Source organism: Melanerpes formicivorus, unplaced genomic scaffold (assembly GCF_026170545.1).
Source record: "Melanerpes formicivorus ecotype bairdi unplaced genomic scaffold, bMelFor1.0.p_v2 SCAF_180, whole genome shotgun sequence".
In the NCBI taxonomy this organism is placed as follows: domain Eukaryota; kingdom Metazoa; phylum Chordata; class Aves; order Piciformes; family Picidae; genus Melanerpes; species Melanerpes formicivorus.
The window spans coordinates 287,345-302,500 of record NW_027142532.1 but is presented as its reverse complement, the minus strand read 5'-3'; the positions used below and the strand labels follow the sequence as shown (position 1 = coordinate 302,500).

At 54.4% G+C, this 15,156-nt stretch overlaps 2 protein-coding genes across 2 annotated transcripts; both read right to left on the bottom strand.

The window, feature by feature from the left end:
* Positions 1–3,106: 3,106 nt before the first annotated feature.
* Positions 3,107–4,024, bottom strand: LOC137457462 (olfactory receptor 14A16-like; the record flags this gene model as incomplete). The annotated part of the gene is made up of 1 exon (XM_068169361.1): positions 3,107–4,024. A coding segment is annotated over exon 1 (918 nt), but the record flags the coding sequence as incomplete, so codon positions are not given.
* Positions 4,025–12,348: 8,324 nt separating this feature from the next.
* On the bottom strand, positions 12,349–14,059 carry LOC137457477 (zinc finger protein 70-like). The gene is made up of 2 exons (XM_068169384.1): positions 13,981–14,059; positions 12,349–13,375 (listed from the first exon to the last, which is right to left on the bottom strand). The coding sequence occupies exon 2, from the start codon at positions 13,372–13,374 to the stop codon at positions 12,436–12,438; it is 939 nt and encodes a 312-aa protein (XP_068025485.1). The 5' UTR covers position 13,375; positions 13,981–14,059; the 3' UTR covers positions 12,349–12,435.
* Between the last annotated feature and the right edge of the window lie 1,097 nt (positions 14,060–15,156).

Below are 15,156 nucleotides of genomic sequence, written 5' to 3'. Positions count from 1 at the left end.
CTCGGTGGGGACGACGGGGGGGAGCCGGCCACAGGCTCCACGTCCCCCCAACTTGGTTGCACACAGCCCGCACCGCACGGGCTGTTTTTCTCATTCGGGTGAGTCCCTGGGCTCCAGCTTTAACGCTGGAGTAGCAAACGGGGCGCCCTCCAGAGACGGGGGGGGGGGGCAAGCTGCACCGGGCCGCACCGGCTCACAGGGCACCTCTGCCTCCCCGAAATGTGGGCTTGCATTTTCCCTCAAACTGCACCGAGTTACATCTCCATCACGGGGCGCCCCTCTGGAGCCAGGAGGAAGCCGTGCTGGGGCACCGGCTTGCCCTCCTCCCCCCATGCCAGGCTCCATAGCATACGAGTGGCCAGTCACCGCCGCTGGCTTTTCCCTTAGATGCCGTGCCCCCGTGGGCTGCGGCTTTGGCCATGGGGGGAACCCCCGTGAAGAGGGTCCAGTGCTGGGAACGCTCTCTGCCCCTCACCGGGCTCTCTCTCGCCGTGCCTGGACGGGCTTGCTTTCCATTCTTGGTGGGACCGACGCCGGCACCACGTCTCCGCGGCTTTCTCTGCCCCCGTGCCCCACCGGGCAAACTTCGCTTCGGGTTGGGGGGGTCCACACTTCGGCAGTGGCCGGCGCCAGCCACTCGTCAACTTTGTTTCTTTTCCCCTCTTTCGTTGCCGAGCCCGGGCTGGGCTCCGGCTCACGGACGAGCGAAACCCGTCCAACAGTGCTGAGGGTGCGCCAGCGGCCGCTCCAAACCGCCGCACCTTTGCTCGGCCCCACAGGTCCCCTCTCTGACCCGGGGGAAAGCCACCGAGAAGCCAGACGGACCCCTGCCCAGCCGCCTGGCGGGTGGCTTGGAGCAGCCGCTCAGCAGCGCTGCCCTGGGAGTGCTCGGCGTCACTCGTTCCCTCATATACGGAACTGGAGGGCCGTCAGCTCCGCGAGCGCACAACCAGCCGACCTCTGCCCAGCGGCAGGTCGCAGAAATCACGCCGGCTTGTACGATGACGTAGGCGGAGGCAGAGAGCAACAGCGACCCCTTGGCGACAACCGCGATCTCCGCAGAGAGCACGTCTACTCACCGAGGGAGAGCACGTCTACTCACCGAGGGAGAGCACGTCTACCTGCCGGCTGAGGGAGAGCACGTCTACTCGCCGAGGCAGAGCATGTCTACTCGCCGAGGGAGAGCACGTCTACCTCCCGGCTGAGGGAGAGCCCGGGGGGGGGGGGGGGGCAAAGACAGGCGGCAGCAGCTTTGGTGAACTTCACCCGGGAGGCGACCGGACCCGCACTGGGTCCCAGCGCCTCGGGCTCTCGGGACAGTATGGATCCGCCGACTCGTTCGCCGGCGGTGGGGGAAGGCAGTGGAGGGGGTGCGGGGAGAAGCGGCAGCGGAGGCGGAGGGGGTGGGGGCTCGAAGTCAGCTGGCAGCCGCTTCTGTGAACGTCACCAGGCCGGTGACCGCGGCCGTTCCGGGGCCGTCCCGGGAAGCCGGCGACCGGCACGGGGTCCTGGCCGCGGCCGGACCCACACTGGGTCCCACCGCCTCGGGCTCTCGGGACGGTATGGATCCGCCGACTCGTTCGCCGGCGGTGGGGCGAGGCAGTGGAGGCGGTGCGGGGAGAAGCGTCACCGGAGGCGGGGGGAGGGGGGGGACGATAGTGGCAGGGGGCAGGGGGTGCTCGAAGGCAGCCGGCAGCCGGTTCGGTGAACATTCGCCGGGGCGGGGGGGGCGACCTGTCCGTGCCAGGGGCAGCCCCGGGAAGCCGGCAGCCAGCACGGGGTCCCAGCAGCACCTGTTCCCTGCCCTGGGACTTGCCGTGCCCGGCGGCCGGTTGCCGGGTGGGGGGAGCGATGAGAGGCGGGGCGCAGCGGCCGGGGCAGCGCCGGGCGGCAGCGGGGGGCGGGGCGGGTGGGGTAGGCGTCGAGTGGCAAGCCCTCGGCTGCAGCGAATGTTCGGCGGTGCGGGGGGGGGGGGGAACGGGACGACACGTTGGGGGCGCCGAGTCCGAGCCACCCCCGGCCCCAGGGGCGGCCGGAGGGGGAGGCCGGTGCCTGGCCCTGGGAGCTGCTGGGCGCCAGATGGCCGAGGGATCCCAAGGTGCCCAAGCTGCCAGAGCACTCAGGTCTTGCCCCAGCACAGAGGCTCAGTGAGAGAGGGTGGAAGGGAAGAAAGAGCAGCTGAGGACAGCCGAAGCTCTGGGGCTCCCTGTCGCTGCTGCTGTGCTGGGACTCTGCCCCTCCACCTCTGCACACAGGCACTGCCCTGAAGCTCCACAGAAGCCTTAGAGGAGGGAACTCAGAGAAACAACTTCCTGCAGGGTCCTTTATTGTGTTGAACACACAGGGAGCACAGCTCCTCATGTCTGCAGCCTCTGGGTCACAGCAGACAGGCCAAGACTGAATCAGATATGGTCTTGAATGATGATATTTCTGTGGTGTGGTTGGCTGAGATTACCCTCAGCTAACTGGGGTAAATTACCGAAAAAAACCAACAACCCAAACCCAACAACCTCAGAAGTTGGAAGCAAAATGAAAGTTCTATTTACAAAGGGTGAGCAAAACTCCAGAAGTATAAAATGCCATGAAGATGTACAAAATCTTTTGACAGAGATTTACAATTCAAAGCAATACAAGTACCCCCTTGAATTGTTCCAAACCCCCCTGCGTGGCCCAGAGGGGCTGCTCACAAACTCCTTCACCCCTTTCCCTTCCCTCTATCTTTGCAGACAAAATGAACCAGCAGAAGGTCAGGAAAGAGACAAGGCAGCAGTGCACAGCAGAGACACAGAGCAAAGAAGTGAACGTGAGAGTGAAGAGTCTGTGCAGCAACCAATGGAATGAACAGAGACACAGCTGTTAGTATTCTGCTGTGGCAAATCCCCAACTACATTTACCTGTCACTCAAAGATCTCCAGAAAGTTTCTGCTCTGGCTTTGCAATTAGAAACTAGGCTAAAGTGCCAGCTCCAAACCATGACACAAGGGAACCACATTCTTACAAGGGAAATACCAGCAGCAGCCAGAGCTCAAGCAGCCAGGCTGGGCCTGCACTGAGTGGCATCAGAACTGCTCTGCAGGAGAAGACAAAGAGTTTATTGCTTCTGAAAGCATCCAGGGATCAGTTTGCTCAGGGCAGCCTTAAGCTCCTGGTTCCTCAGGCTGTAGATGAGAGGGTTGACTGCTGGAGGCACCACTGAGTACAAAACTGACACCACCAGATCCAAGGATGGGGAAGAGATGGAAGAGGGCTTCAAGTAGGCAAAGGTGCCAGGGCCAAGAAAAAGTGAGACCACAGCTAGGTGAGGGAGGCAGGTGGCAAAGGCTTTGTGGCGTCCCTGCTGAGAGGGGATCCTCAGCACTGCCCTGAAGATCTGCACATAGGACACCACAATCAACACAAAACAGACAAAGACTAAATAGGCACTGGCTACAAGAAGCCAAAGTTCCCTGAGGTAGGATGTGGAACAGGAGAGCTTGAGGATCTGGGGGATTTCACAGAAGAACTGGTCCACAGCATTTCCCTGGCAGAGGGGCAGGGAAAATGTATTGGCTGTGTGAAGCAGAGCATTGAGAGACCCACAGGCCCAGGCAGCTGCTGTGAGGCAGACACAAACTCTGCTGCCCAGGAGGGTCTCATAGTGCAGGGGTCTGCAGATGGCAACGTAGCGATCATAGGACATGGTTGTGAGGAGAAAATACTCTGCTGAAATGAAAAAGAAAAACATAAATAGCTGAGCAGCACATCCTGCATAGGAGATGTCCCTGGTGTCCCTCAGGGAATTGGCCATGGACTTGGGCACAGTGGTGGAGATGCAGCCCAGGTCAGTGAGGGCGAGGTTGAGGAGGAAGAAGTACATGGGGGTGTGGAGGTGGTGGTCCCAGGCTATGGTGGTGATGATGAGGCCATTGCCCAGCAGGGCAGCCAGGTAGATGGCCAGGAAGAGGCAGAAGTGCAGGAGCTGCATCTGCCTTGTGCCTGGGAATGGCAGGAGGAGGAAGTGGGTGATGGAGCTGCTGTTGGGCATTTGTGCCCTTTGTGCACAGTGCAGTAGCCAAAAGGCAAAGGCAGTCACAAGTCAATGGAGCACAACCAAAGCCATTTCTCAGCCCCTGATCCAGAGACTTAAGTTTTCTTTTGGAGGACACCTCCCTCCAGCTCTGTTGCTGGACTCATTTGTGCTGACTGAGCATGCAAGGAAGAGCAGAGACTCTGCCTGCTTCCTGCTGCTGAGTCAGTCCTGCTCTGCAGCAGGGGAGTGGTGGAGGCAGCAGCAAGGTCTGGTGTCCACTTTCAGAGGAAAGAGTCCCAAAGCAGAAAGGCTTCTCAGCATCTCCCAGTGCTAAGGAGAGAGGGTAGAAAAAGGCAGTTCCTGAATATTTTAGGCTTTTGTACTCCAGCTGTCCACATCTCACCCCCAGAGTGGTCATGGCTGTCACAAGTTCTCACACACAGCATTTCTGCTGCCCTCAGGGGGAACAGAGAGAGCAGAACCCTGCAAGACAAGCGGCTGCCTGTGGCTCAGAGCAGAGTGAGGGGAGCTGCTCTGGCCATGCTGCCACTTCCCCACTTCTCTGGGCTTGTGCCCTGCTGAGCTGGAGGAGATCACACTCCCATGTCCCCCTGAAAAGCCACCAGACCCTGCTGAGAGAAGATGAATTCCCCCACAGACCACTCAGTGTCTCAGCCTCTCTCAAGGTCTCAGCACCACACTTCCAGCCCAGCACACTCAGGGCTCATTGCAACATCCAATGGCATTTCCTCTCCTGTTGCAGCTCTGCCTCTGCTGGAGCTCTGGCTGCAGAGGAGATGCTTCACACCTTGGAGCCCACGACCCTGAGGGCAGAGGCTTTTCTGGCGGGAAGAAGAGGCCAAGGTCTGTGCTCTGAGGAAGGGTCTGGCCTGGAGGGGATCAGATGGAGATGTCTGAATGCTCCCTCCCACAACATTGCTGGGTTCAGTTTCCTTCCCTGATCAGATCCCTGCTGCCTGGAGGTTCTCACCCTGGCAGGAGTGTGCTGGGTGATGGACTTGCCCTGGTCACAGAGCCCATCCCAGCCCCTGTGCACTCACCTGCAGAAACCTGCTTGTTTACAGGGCACTGGCTGGGAGCATCCTGATGAGTGCAGCCAGGGTGCTGCTGCTGCTGTCCACAGGCAGAGGCTGAAGGCTCTTTAAGAGGCTCCCAGCAGACCTCCTGACCACTCCAAGAAGCACTTCCCCACTTTCATGGACTTTTTCCAACTTGAATGGTCCTTTGTTACTTCTCTTTCTTTCCCCACTTTCCCTTGTCCTCAGAAAAGGAAACTGCAAACACAGACTCAGGAACTCTTCTCTCTTTAGAGCACACTCTACTTGGACCTTGTCCTTGAAACATCTCTTTGGAAGTTCCCTGGTGCTGAGCTGCAGCTGTGAGCAGCCCTGACCCACACAGCAGCCTCTCCAGAGCAGAAGGACCCTGCCCCACCCTGCCCTGCTCTGCACTGCCAGGAGTGGCTCCTGCCACACACAGCTTCTCCCCACAGCCAGCAACAGCTGTGGCTGTGCCAGATTTAGGAGATGCTGCCTGGAACTGCACCTGAACCACCCTGCACCCACAGCCTCACCATGTCAGTGACTGCAGTGACTTCTCCTCCAGTGAGCTCTCAGCATCCTCCCAGTCCTGACCACCTTGAATCACTCTCTGCCATCTTCATCTCCCTGAGATCCTCTGGCAGTGTCCTCAGCCCTGCTGTGCTGTGCAGAGGAGATGCTCCTGGCCAGAGCTGTCTCTCTGCAGTGATGCCTGCTTCCCAGCAGCACCTTCCAGCCCAGGAGCCTGCCCTGGCTCAGCAGCTCAGGACCAGCCCAAGGCATTTAAAGGAGCCCTCTGCTGGCTTTGGTGCCAAGTCCATGAACCTCAGGGACTGAGAGGAAGCTGATGAAACCTCTCCACAAGTCAAAGTCAGATTCAAACTCTGAAGTTTCTTCTACTCTTAATGGGTCCCAGTGAAGCATACTGGGAAAGGGTCCCCAGGGTCTGGTTAGAGCAGAAGGAGACAGTGGATGCAAGGGAAGCATCACTGGAGGCACTGAAGCATCACCAGGCTGTGGTGAGAGCAGAGAACTGAGGCAGTGTTAACAGGCCAGGACAAGCAGCTCAAGGTGGCTCTGCTGCTGAGGAAACCTGGAGGGGTTTCATTGATCCAAAGGGCCAAGCCCTGACCCCCAGCCCCTGGCAAGTCAGATCCTGTCCCTCACCTATGGCTCTGGGCTCTGCTGGGTGCAGTGGGGAGTGAGGATGAGCAGCAACCAGGGTAGGACCTTGTCAGGTTTTGCTGTGGTTTGCTTGCAAAGAGACAACTCCTGCTGAAAAAGGAATGAAATGCACCTTTAAAAATAATTTTTATCAGATGCTTTGTGCAATAAAAACCTCTCCAATCAGCTGCAGAAACCATGGCAATAATTAGAGGTTCAGCAGTATTTAATAAGCCCCATGGAGTATTTGGGGCTGATTACATCATCCTCAGGTACTGCCAGGAGACTCTGCCAAGGTACTGCCAAGAAGCCTCTCAAGAAGTCCAAGTCAGAAGAAAACTCCAAAGTACCTTGAAGCACTGATTGGCCTCACTGAGGCATTTTACTGACAAAGGCTACCCAGGGACTCGTTAGAGCAGCTTGTTAGAGGCCAGGATTGCAGGGAGACAAAGGCAAAGTACAGGGGAGGAAAAATTGCCTTTGTTCTAGGAAGCAGAAAGGCCAAGCCCTGACCTGTGCCCTTGGACTAGAAAAACCTCAAAGCCTCAAAGCAAAGTTTCTCCTCACAGGCCTTGGTGGCAGAGGCAACTGCCAGAGCCAAGGGGACAAAGGTCTTGGTCCTGTTGGGCCTCTCAGCCTTGCCAGAGCCCTTGGCCATCCTTACTGCAGCCTCTCCTACACTGTCCCATGCCTTCAACTCTTTCCTTCAATAGCTGGGATGAATGCACAAACAGATTTCAGAAGACAAATTAAGTCTACACAGCCTCTGAAGTGCAAACCCCTCCAAGAACAGCCCTAGCAGAGTGAACAGAAGATGAAGTTTCAGCAAGTGAGGCACATGTAAGATGCCATCTACCAGCACAGGGACAATAAACTACTGGCTAAAAACAGCAAATAGAATCACTAACAGTCTTAGAAATTGGTAGAAGTGTCACAGACTCACAGAAACATTCAGGTTGCAAAAGACTCTCAGGATCACCAAGTCCCATCCAGAACCCTACTCTGCAAGGGTCACTCATGAATCGAATCTCCAAGCACCACATCCAAACCACCTTTAAATACATCCAGGACTGGGGACTCCATCACCTCCCTGGGTAGCACATTCCATTCCCTGATCACTCTTTCAGTGACAAAAAATATTTCATACTGTCCACTCCAAGCCTCCCCTGTTGCAGCTTGAGGCTGTTCCCCCTTGTTCTACTGCTAATTACCTGTGAGAAGAGACCAACATCAGCGTCTCTCCACAATGTCCTTTCAGGCACCTGTAGAGAGCCACGAGGTCTTCCCTCAGCCTCCATCAGTCACTCTTCATCAGAATTTATTCTCCAGGCCGTTCCCCAGCTTCCCTGCCCTCCTCTGCACTGGCTCCAGCATCTCCACATCTCTCTTGGATTGAGGTGCCCAAAACTGGACACCACACTTGAGCTGTGGCCTCACCAGAGCGGAGTACCAGGGGACAATCAGAATACAGTAGATCACATTACTCCTGAGATTCCAGTCACAGCCTTAGACTACTATCCAGCAAGGATGTTTTAAACCAGGATGACACAGGGGTATCAGGCAATACCTTACATCCAATATATATCTGCACATTGGCCACAGCAACCCCATGCAGTGCTACAGGCTGGGGTCAGAGTGGCTGGAGAGCGGCCAGGCAGAGAGGGACCTGGGGGTACTCGGGTACTGCTTCTCAGTCTCTGAGGTTCATGAACTTGCCAACAAGGCCACCAGAGGGCTCCTTTAAATGCCTTGGGCTGGTCCTCTGTTGCTGAGCCAGGCCAGGCTCCTGGGCTGGAGGGAGCAGCTGGCAAGCAGGCAGCGCTGCAGGAGACAGCTCTGGCCAGGAGCAGCTCCTCTGCACAGCACAGCAGGACTGAGGACACTGCCAGAGGATCTCAGGGAGAGGAGGAAAGCAGAGAGAGCTTCAAGTCTGCCTGGACTGGGAGGGTGGCTGAGAGCTCACTGGAGGAGAAGTCACTGCAGTCACTAACACAGTGAGGCAAAGCAGCCTTCGACTACTATCCAGCAAGGATGTTTTAAACCAGGATGACACAGGGGTATCAGGCAATGCCTAACAGCCAATATGTGACCGGTTTAGGCTACACAGATCAGTAGGTCAGTGAGAATGCAACTTTAAATTTTAGTTTTAGTTTAGTTTGAGTCTCAGTCTGTTTTTCTCAGTCAGTCTGTCTGTTTCAGTCACAGAATCACAGTATCAGCAAGGTTGGAAGAGACCTCAGAGATCATCAAGTCCAACCTATCACCCTAGACCTCATGACTAGACCATGGCACCGAGTGCCACATCCAATCCCCTCTTGAACACATCCAGGGATGGTGACTCCATCTGCCTGGACAACTGCTTCTCTCTCTGTGCTTGGCTGACCTTCAGCTAATGAGATATGAAACTAATTCTTTTGTTTTCTTCCCTTAGCATGGGCTTTGAACTGACAGAATTTCCCCAATAATTCCTTCCTCTCTCTCTAACCCTTTATGGGAAAAAAGGGAGGAAGGGGAAAGAGGAGTTTTTGGGGGGACCCTCCTCAATGGAGGTTTTTCTGTGTTACATTCTTTGCTGTATATCTTTGTTTATACTGTAAATACTTTATATTGTGTATATACTCATCACATTTCATTCTGCTTGTCAACACAGCTCTTTTCCATCTGCTCCTCTGACTGACTCAGCCATGGTTTTTGTATGTGTAGGAGAACTGAACTTTTTTTCACCACCACCCAATATATATATGCACATTGGCCACAGCAACCCCATGCAGTGCTACAGGCTGGGGTCAGAGTGGCTGGAGAGTGGCCAGGCAGAGAGGGACCTGGGGGTACTGGTTGATGGTAGGCTGAACATGAGCCAGCAGTGTGCCCTGGTGGCCAAGAAGGCCAATGGCATCCTGGCCTGCATCAGGAACAGTGTGGCCAGCAGGAGCAGGGAGGTCATTCTGCCCCTGTACACTGTACTGGTTAGGCCACACCTTGAGTCCTGTGTCCAGTTCTGGGCCCTTCAGTTTAGGAAGGATGTTGACTTGCTGGAACATGTCCAGAGAAGAGCAACAAAGTTGGTGAGGGGTTTGGAGCACAGCCCTATGAGAAGACTGAGGGAGCTGGGGTTGCTTAGCCTGGAGAAGAGGAGACTCAGGGGTGATCTTATTGCTGTCTACAACTGCCTTAAGGCAGGTTGTAGACAGGCAGAGGTTGGTCTCTTCTCCCAGGCAGCCAGCACCAGAACAAGAGGACACAGTCTTAGGCTGCACCAGGGGAGGTTTAGGCTGGAGGTTAGGAGGAAGTTCTACACAGAGAGAGTGATTGCCCATTGGAATGGGCTGCCCGAGGAGGTGGTGGAGTCACCATCATTGGAGGTGTTCAGGAGGCGACTTGACAGGGTGCTTGGTTGCATGGTTTAGTTTGTTAGGTGGCGTTGGATGATAGGTTGGACGCGATGATCTTGAAGGTCTCTTCCAACCTGGTCTATTCTATTCTAGTCTATTCTATTCTATCAGATGTACCTCGCCTTATCTTAGACATATAGCACGTCTATAATCTCCAATATAATTAACTACTCGTTATCAGGTGTACCTCGCCTTGTCTTAGACGTATAGCACATCCATAACGTCTGGCGAATCAGGGAACGTCACCGGCATAAAGGCAGACAGATTAATCTCACAGAGACTAATCCAATAGCCACCATTAGTGGCACTGACAAACAGGAGCATCTCCACAGTCCTTAAAAGCAAAATGTCTTCTTGGTGGTGCAAGTGAGAGTCATAATGAATAGTTGGTCAAGGCAAACGTTCGGGGTCACCATTTGTAATAGTTCAGATGTTTTAATTACCTCGAGCAATGTTTCCAGGACAGGATGTAAGCAGGCAAAGACATTTATTACGTTGCACAGCAAGGTTCTCTGGTCTATCAGCAGGCACAGGTGTCACATCTCAATTGGTCATTCTCTACTGGCATGCCTGTCATTAAGGTGTTGTGGTGGTTTGAGCCTTAACTGGGGCTTAAAAGCTCAGATGGGGGCAAGGCTGAGAATCCCCTTCCCCAACAGAGAGAGCAAATCCACCAAGAAATAATTTGGGTTCAGCTTGGAAGTAAAGAGGCAAAGGATTTTTCTTTAAACAGTATATATATATATTTATGTAACAATGACAGGCAGGGTTCAGAAGGGTAAGGAACAAGGATGGATGGGAGAAGGAGAGGAAAAGGAAAAACAATTATGAGATACAGAACCAGTCCTTTGCAGAGTGTGGAAGCAGCAGGAAAGAGAGCAATGCCTGCAATTCTCCTCCATCTTATACCCCTGCTGGACAAGGAGGGGGAAGTGGAACAGACCAAGTCAGTTTCCCAGGGGAGGAAACACACCCCCCCAGGGAGGGCAAAAAAACTCTCAGGAGCCCTCCTCCCCTCTTTTTTTCCAGGATGGGCATAGCCCACCACAGGCTGACAATAGGTCAAAACAACAAAACAATGTTTTAACACATCCCACCAAATGCTGCCCAGCTTCTCTCAGAGTCAAAGACAAAACACAGCTCTCTCTAATTTGAGCAAAGGCAAATCTTCCCTATAGTCTTCTCAAGCTATCTGAAAACATCCCTCTTCCCACAACCAACCCTTTTTCCCCCTGCACTTCTTTTTTCTTGGGCACCAACACATTTTTTCTGTGATTTTTTTCTCTCAGGCATCAACCATTTTTTTTCCCTGCAAGTCTTTTTCCTCAGGCATCAACCCTTTTATTCTCTGCTCTTGTTTTCTTTCAGCACCAACACATTTTTCTGTGTACTTCTTTTTTCTTGAGCACCAACCATTTTTCCCTCTGCTCTTCTTTTCTCTCGAGCACCAACCCTTTTATTCTCTGTGCTCCCTTTTTCTCGTTCACCAACCCTTTTATTCCCTGTGCTTCTGTTCTCTTGGGCACCAACTCTGTTTTCCTCTGTGCTTCTTTTTTCTCACACACCAAACATTTTTTCCTCTACTATTTTTTTTTTCCTCAGGCAGCAACCCTTTTTTCTCTGTGCCTCCTTTTTCTCTGACACCAACCTCTTTATTCCCTGCACTTCTTGTTTCTCAGGCACCCATTGTTTTTATTCTTTCTGTTTCTTTTTGCTCAGCCACCAACCCTTTTTCCCTCTGCACTTCTTTTTTTCTGGAAGGTGTCCAGAGAAGGGCAACAAAGCTGGGGAGGGGTTTGGAGTACAAGCCCTATGAGGAGAAGCTGAGGGAAACTAAGGTTGCTTAGCCTGGAGAAGAGGAGGCTTCCTGTTCTGGTTGCTGCTGTTGGGTTCTGGCTCTCAGGTGCTGGCTCTTCGCTGAGGGGGAGGGCTGCAGGGGTTGAACTCCTGACTGCTGCTGCTGACTGCTGTGCTTCTTTCTGCAAACAGCCTCAGGTCAGTGTGCATTATGGGATCTCCTTTGGATTCAACTCTTTTGATTTTATCTCAAGTCCTTATCTCAACCCAGAGAGTTTTTTGGTTCCTCTGTGTTTTACTTTTCTCTCACTTCTGTTTTGGGGTGGAACAGGCAGCTTAACCTCTTCTCAGCTCTTCCTCCTGTTCCAGCCCAAGCGGAAAGCCAACAGAAGCTTTCTGAGTTCTTCCAAAGATCTCCATCAGCTTCCCCCTACACCCTCCAAAGATCCCAAAAGTCAGTCCTAGGACCATCCAAATCCCAAACACCTAAGATCACCTGAAAGCCCCTGAAGAATGCCTCTGAGATGACCCTCAAGACTCTTCTGAGAACCTCATTTTCCCCTCCCTGAACTGGGCACACAGCTCCACCCCATCCCTTGGGAGCAAATGCCCCCAAAATTTGGGCATTGAGGCAGGAATGTCAGAAATAAAAGCAAACAGACAGGATTTGGGTAACTTTTGGGTTTTATTGACATGATTGGTGAATGTACAGAGAGGTTCTTACCCCAGGGAGACACAAAGCATTGGGGAAGAACCAGACAGACCCTGGCAAAGCCCTGCCCAGCTCCACTGGGAGCTCCAGCTGTGCCGACTCAGCACTGTAATTGTTCTCATTAGCAATAATTGGTGTTCAGAAGGGCAGGAGGTGTTTGTTGCTGCTGGTGTCCCCAGTCCCTGAGAAGGGCAAAGGAAAAAGGGGTGATTTTGGTGCTGGAAAGGCCCTATCAGAGGGGTCACGATTACCCAAGAGATTCTAGGCGGATTTATGCCTCCCCTCTAGTGCAGGCTGCTCTCAGTTGTGGGTGCAGCGGTGATTGCTGAGGGATCGCTTCTTGGTGAAGCTCCTACCGCAATCAGCACAAGTGAATGGCTTCTCACCGGTGTGGGTGCGGCGGTGGCAAATGAGAAATTGGCTCCGGCTAAAGCGTCTGCCACAGTCAGCACAAATGAAAGGTTTCTCACCGGTGTGGGTGCGGTGGTGCTGAGTGAGCGTGCTCCTGCGTCTGAAGGCCTTGCCGCACTCATCACAGCTGAAAGACTTCTCGGCAGTGTGCACACGACGGTGATGTGTGAGGTTTCCCTTCCGGGTGAAGCTCTTGCCGCAGTCGGCACAGGGGAACAGATGCTCTCCAGTGTGGATGCGGCGATGGATGGTGAGCCTGGAGCGACGTTTGAATTTCTTGCCACAGTCCCTGCAGATGAAGGCCTTCTCAGTGCTGTGCACATAGTAGTGCTGGGTGAGAGATGACCTGTGAGTGAAGGTCTTGCCACACTCAGCACAGCTGTATGGCCTCTCACCGGTGTGGGTGCAGCAATGCTGGAGATGCTCAGAGCTCTTGCTGAACCTCTTGCCACAGTCACCACAGACGAAGGGCCGGGGGCCAGGGTCAGGGCAGTGGTGCTTCACCTGCTCTGAGCCAGGTGGGAAGTTCTGCCCCCACTCAGGGCACTGATTCAGCTGCTTGGGTGGCACAGAGGGACCTGCTCTGGCTTCATCCTCCTCTGCAAATTCCTTTTCCTCCTCTTCCTCATCACCTTCATCCTCATGGCTATCCTCTTCTCCATACTCATCATCATCATAGTCATCATTCTGCTCAGTATCACCATCCTCCATCTTGTCCTCTACCTTCTCATCCTCCTCTACCTTGGGAATGCAAATGTGCTTCTCCAACTTGATCTCTGGGTGCTGCTTCTCCTCCCAGCTTTTCTCTGGGTCCTTCTGTGAGGCCATACTGCGGGAGGGAGGGGTCACAGCTGTGCAATATGGAAGATGGGAGCACCTGAGCCCAGGACCTCAAACCCTCAGATCCTGCCTGGGTCATGACACTCCCTGACTCCCAACTCCCAGCTGGAGAAGAGAATGCAGAGGGGACCTCAAACCTTCAGTTTCTGCCACAGTGTGGGCACAGACCTCCGATACCTGTGCTGAGACCCCAGGTTCCTGTGATCAGTGCCCTGAGGTACCCTGGGGCTTACAAGTGGTCTTGTCCCACTCTCCTCGAGCCTGGTGGCATTGGCAGGGTGGTTCCCGGCCCAGGCCCTGTCCTTTGATCTCCCCTGGCTCAGACAATGGAGGCAGCAGCACTGAACAAGGAAGACCAAACCACCATCAATCTCCCACCACCCTCCAAATCCCAATCCCAAACACCACCTCCTGACACACAACTAACCCCACAAGCCTAGGGAGTTTCCAAACTCCAATGCTTGATGTGCCTCAGAGCCCCTGGAGGGGTGAAATGAGGTGGGTAGGAGGAGATGGAGGAGTATGGGAGTTACCCTGGGAATCTGGGATTCTGGGGGCTGGGGTCCTGCTGTTGCCCCATTCTGGATTTTTTACCTGCTGGCCTGCTCCAAGGGGCAGATCTGCAAACTCTGCTTGTCCACAGCACACAGGGGCAGGGATGATGGAGAGAGAGGGATACAACTCCTGCCACAAAGAAACAAAGGGCTCAGAGGAGAGCACTGACCTGCAAGGGATGGCTCAGCACTGCCCAGGACCAGGCAGCACAGCTCAGCCTTGCTGGTGGCAGCTCCGAAGCCCAGCAGCACAGGCACAGCACACAGACAGGGCTGATCAAGATGGGAGGCCTCAACAAGTGCACACTCAGCTCCTTGCCCAGCACACAGCCCCCAGCACACAGCTGCAGGCCAGCACCACAACACAGCTGCCTCCACACAGCCCCTCCCAGGCCTTCCCTAAAGCTTCCTCCCACTGCCTGCCCAGGCCTCTGCTGCCTGCAGCTGCATTTGACAGCAGATCTTGCTCTGGCCACAGATCTCCTCCCTAGCCCTAGCCCTACCACACTCACTCTGTGCTCACCTTTGCCCTGAACACACCTCTCTGCTGCCCACTCCCCAAGAGAAGACCACAGCAGCCCTCAGGACACACACAAAGGGAGCTTCATGGAGGTGCATCAAAGGGGGAAGGGACTTGCTCAGCTTCTTGCTAAACCTCTTCAGCCCTCATTGAGATGCTGGAGGAGTCTCTGGCTCCTGCCCAAACCTCACACCTCCAGCACCCTTCCCACACCTGCAGCCCAAAGAGACTCACTGGAAAGGGTTTGGCTTCCTTCTCTCCCTGACCATTTCTCTCAGCTTGCTCTTTGCAGTTCCCTGGAGCTGCCTCTCCACATCCCCAAGAGAAAATGAGGTTTGGTGGGAGGGCACAGTGCCCATGGGCTGTTGTTCATCTCCCAGCTGACACATGCAGACCTGCAGCACAATTCACTCCTTTCACCTCCTAAAATGCTGCCAGATTCTGCCATTCCCTGCACACACATTTGCCACCTGGGCCCTGGATCCTATCCCCTTTTTGGGGGGACAAGGCCTAATTCCTGCCTGACCATCCCCAGGCCTTTCCCTCATTCCCAGCTCATCCATGTCCCTACTACCTTGGCTGTCCCATGGCCCTGTGTCCCCCACCTCCACTGCCACTGCAGCTGGAAGGGTGGAGTGGGAAATGCTGTGGCTGAGGAAGCATCTAAGGAACTGGGATGGAAGCAGCAGCACAAGA

Bases quoted from the DNA above. Each gene is read 5' to 3' on its own strand.
- LOC137457477 (XM_068169384.1), bottom strand. From the start codon at position 13,374: ATGGCCTCACAGAAGGACCCAGAGAAAAGCTGGGAGGAGAAGCAGCAC.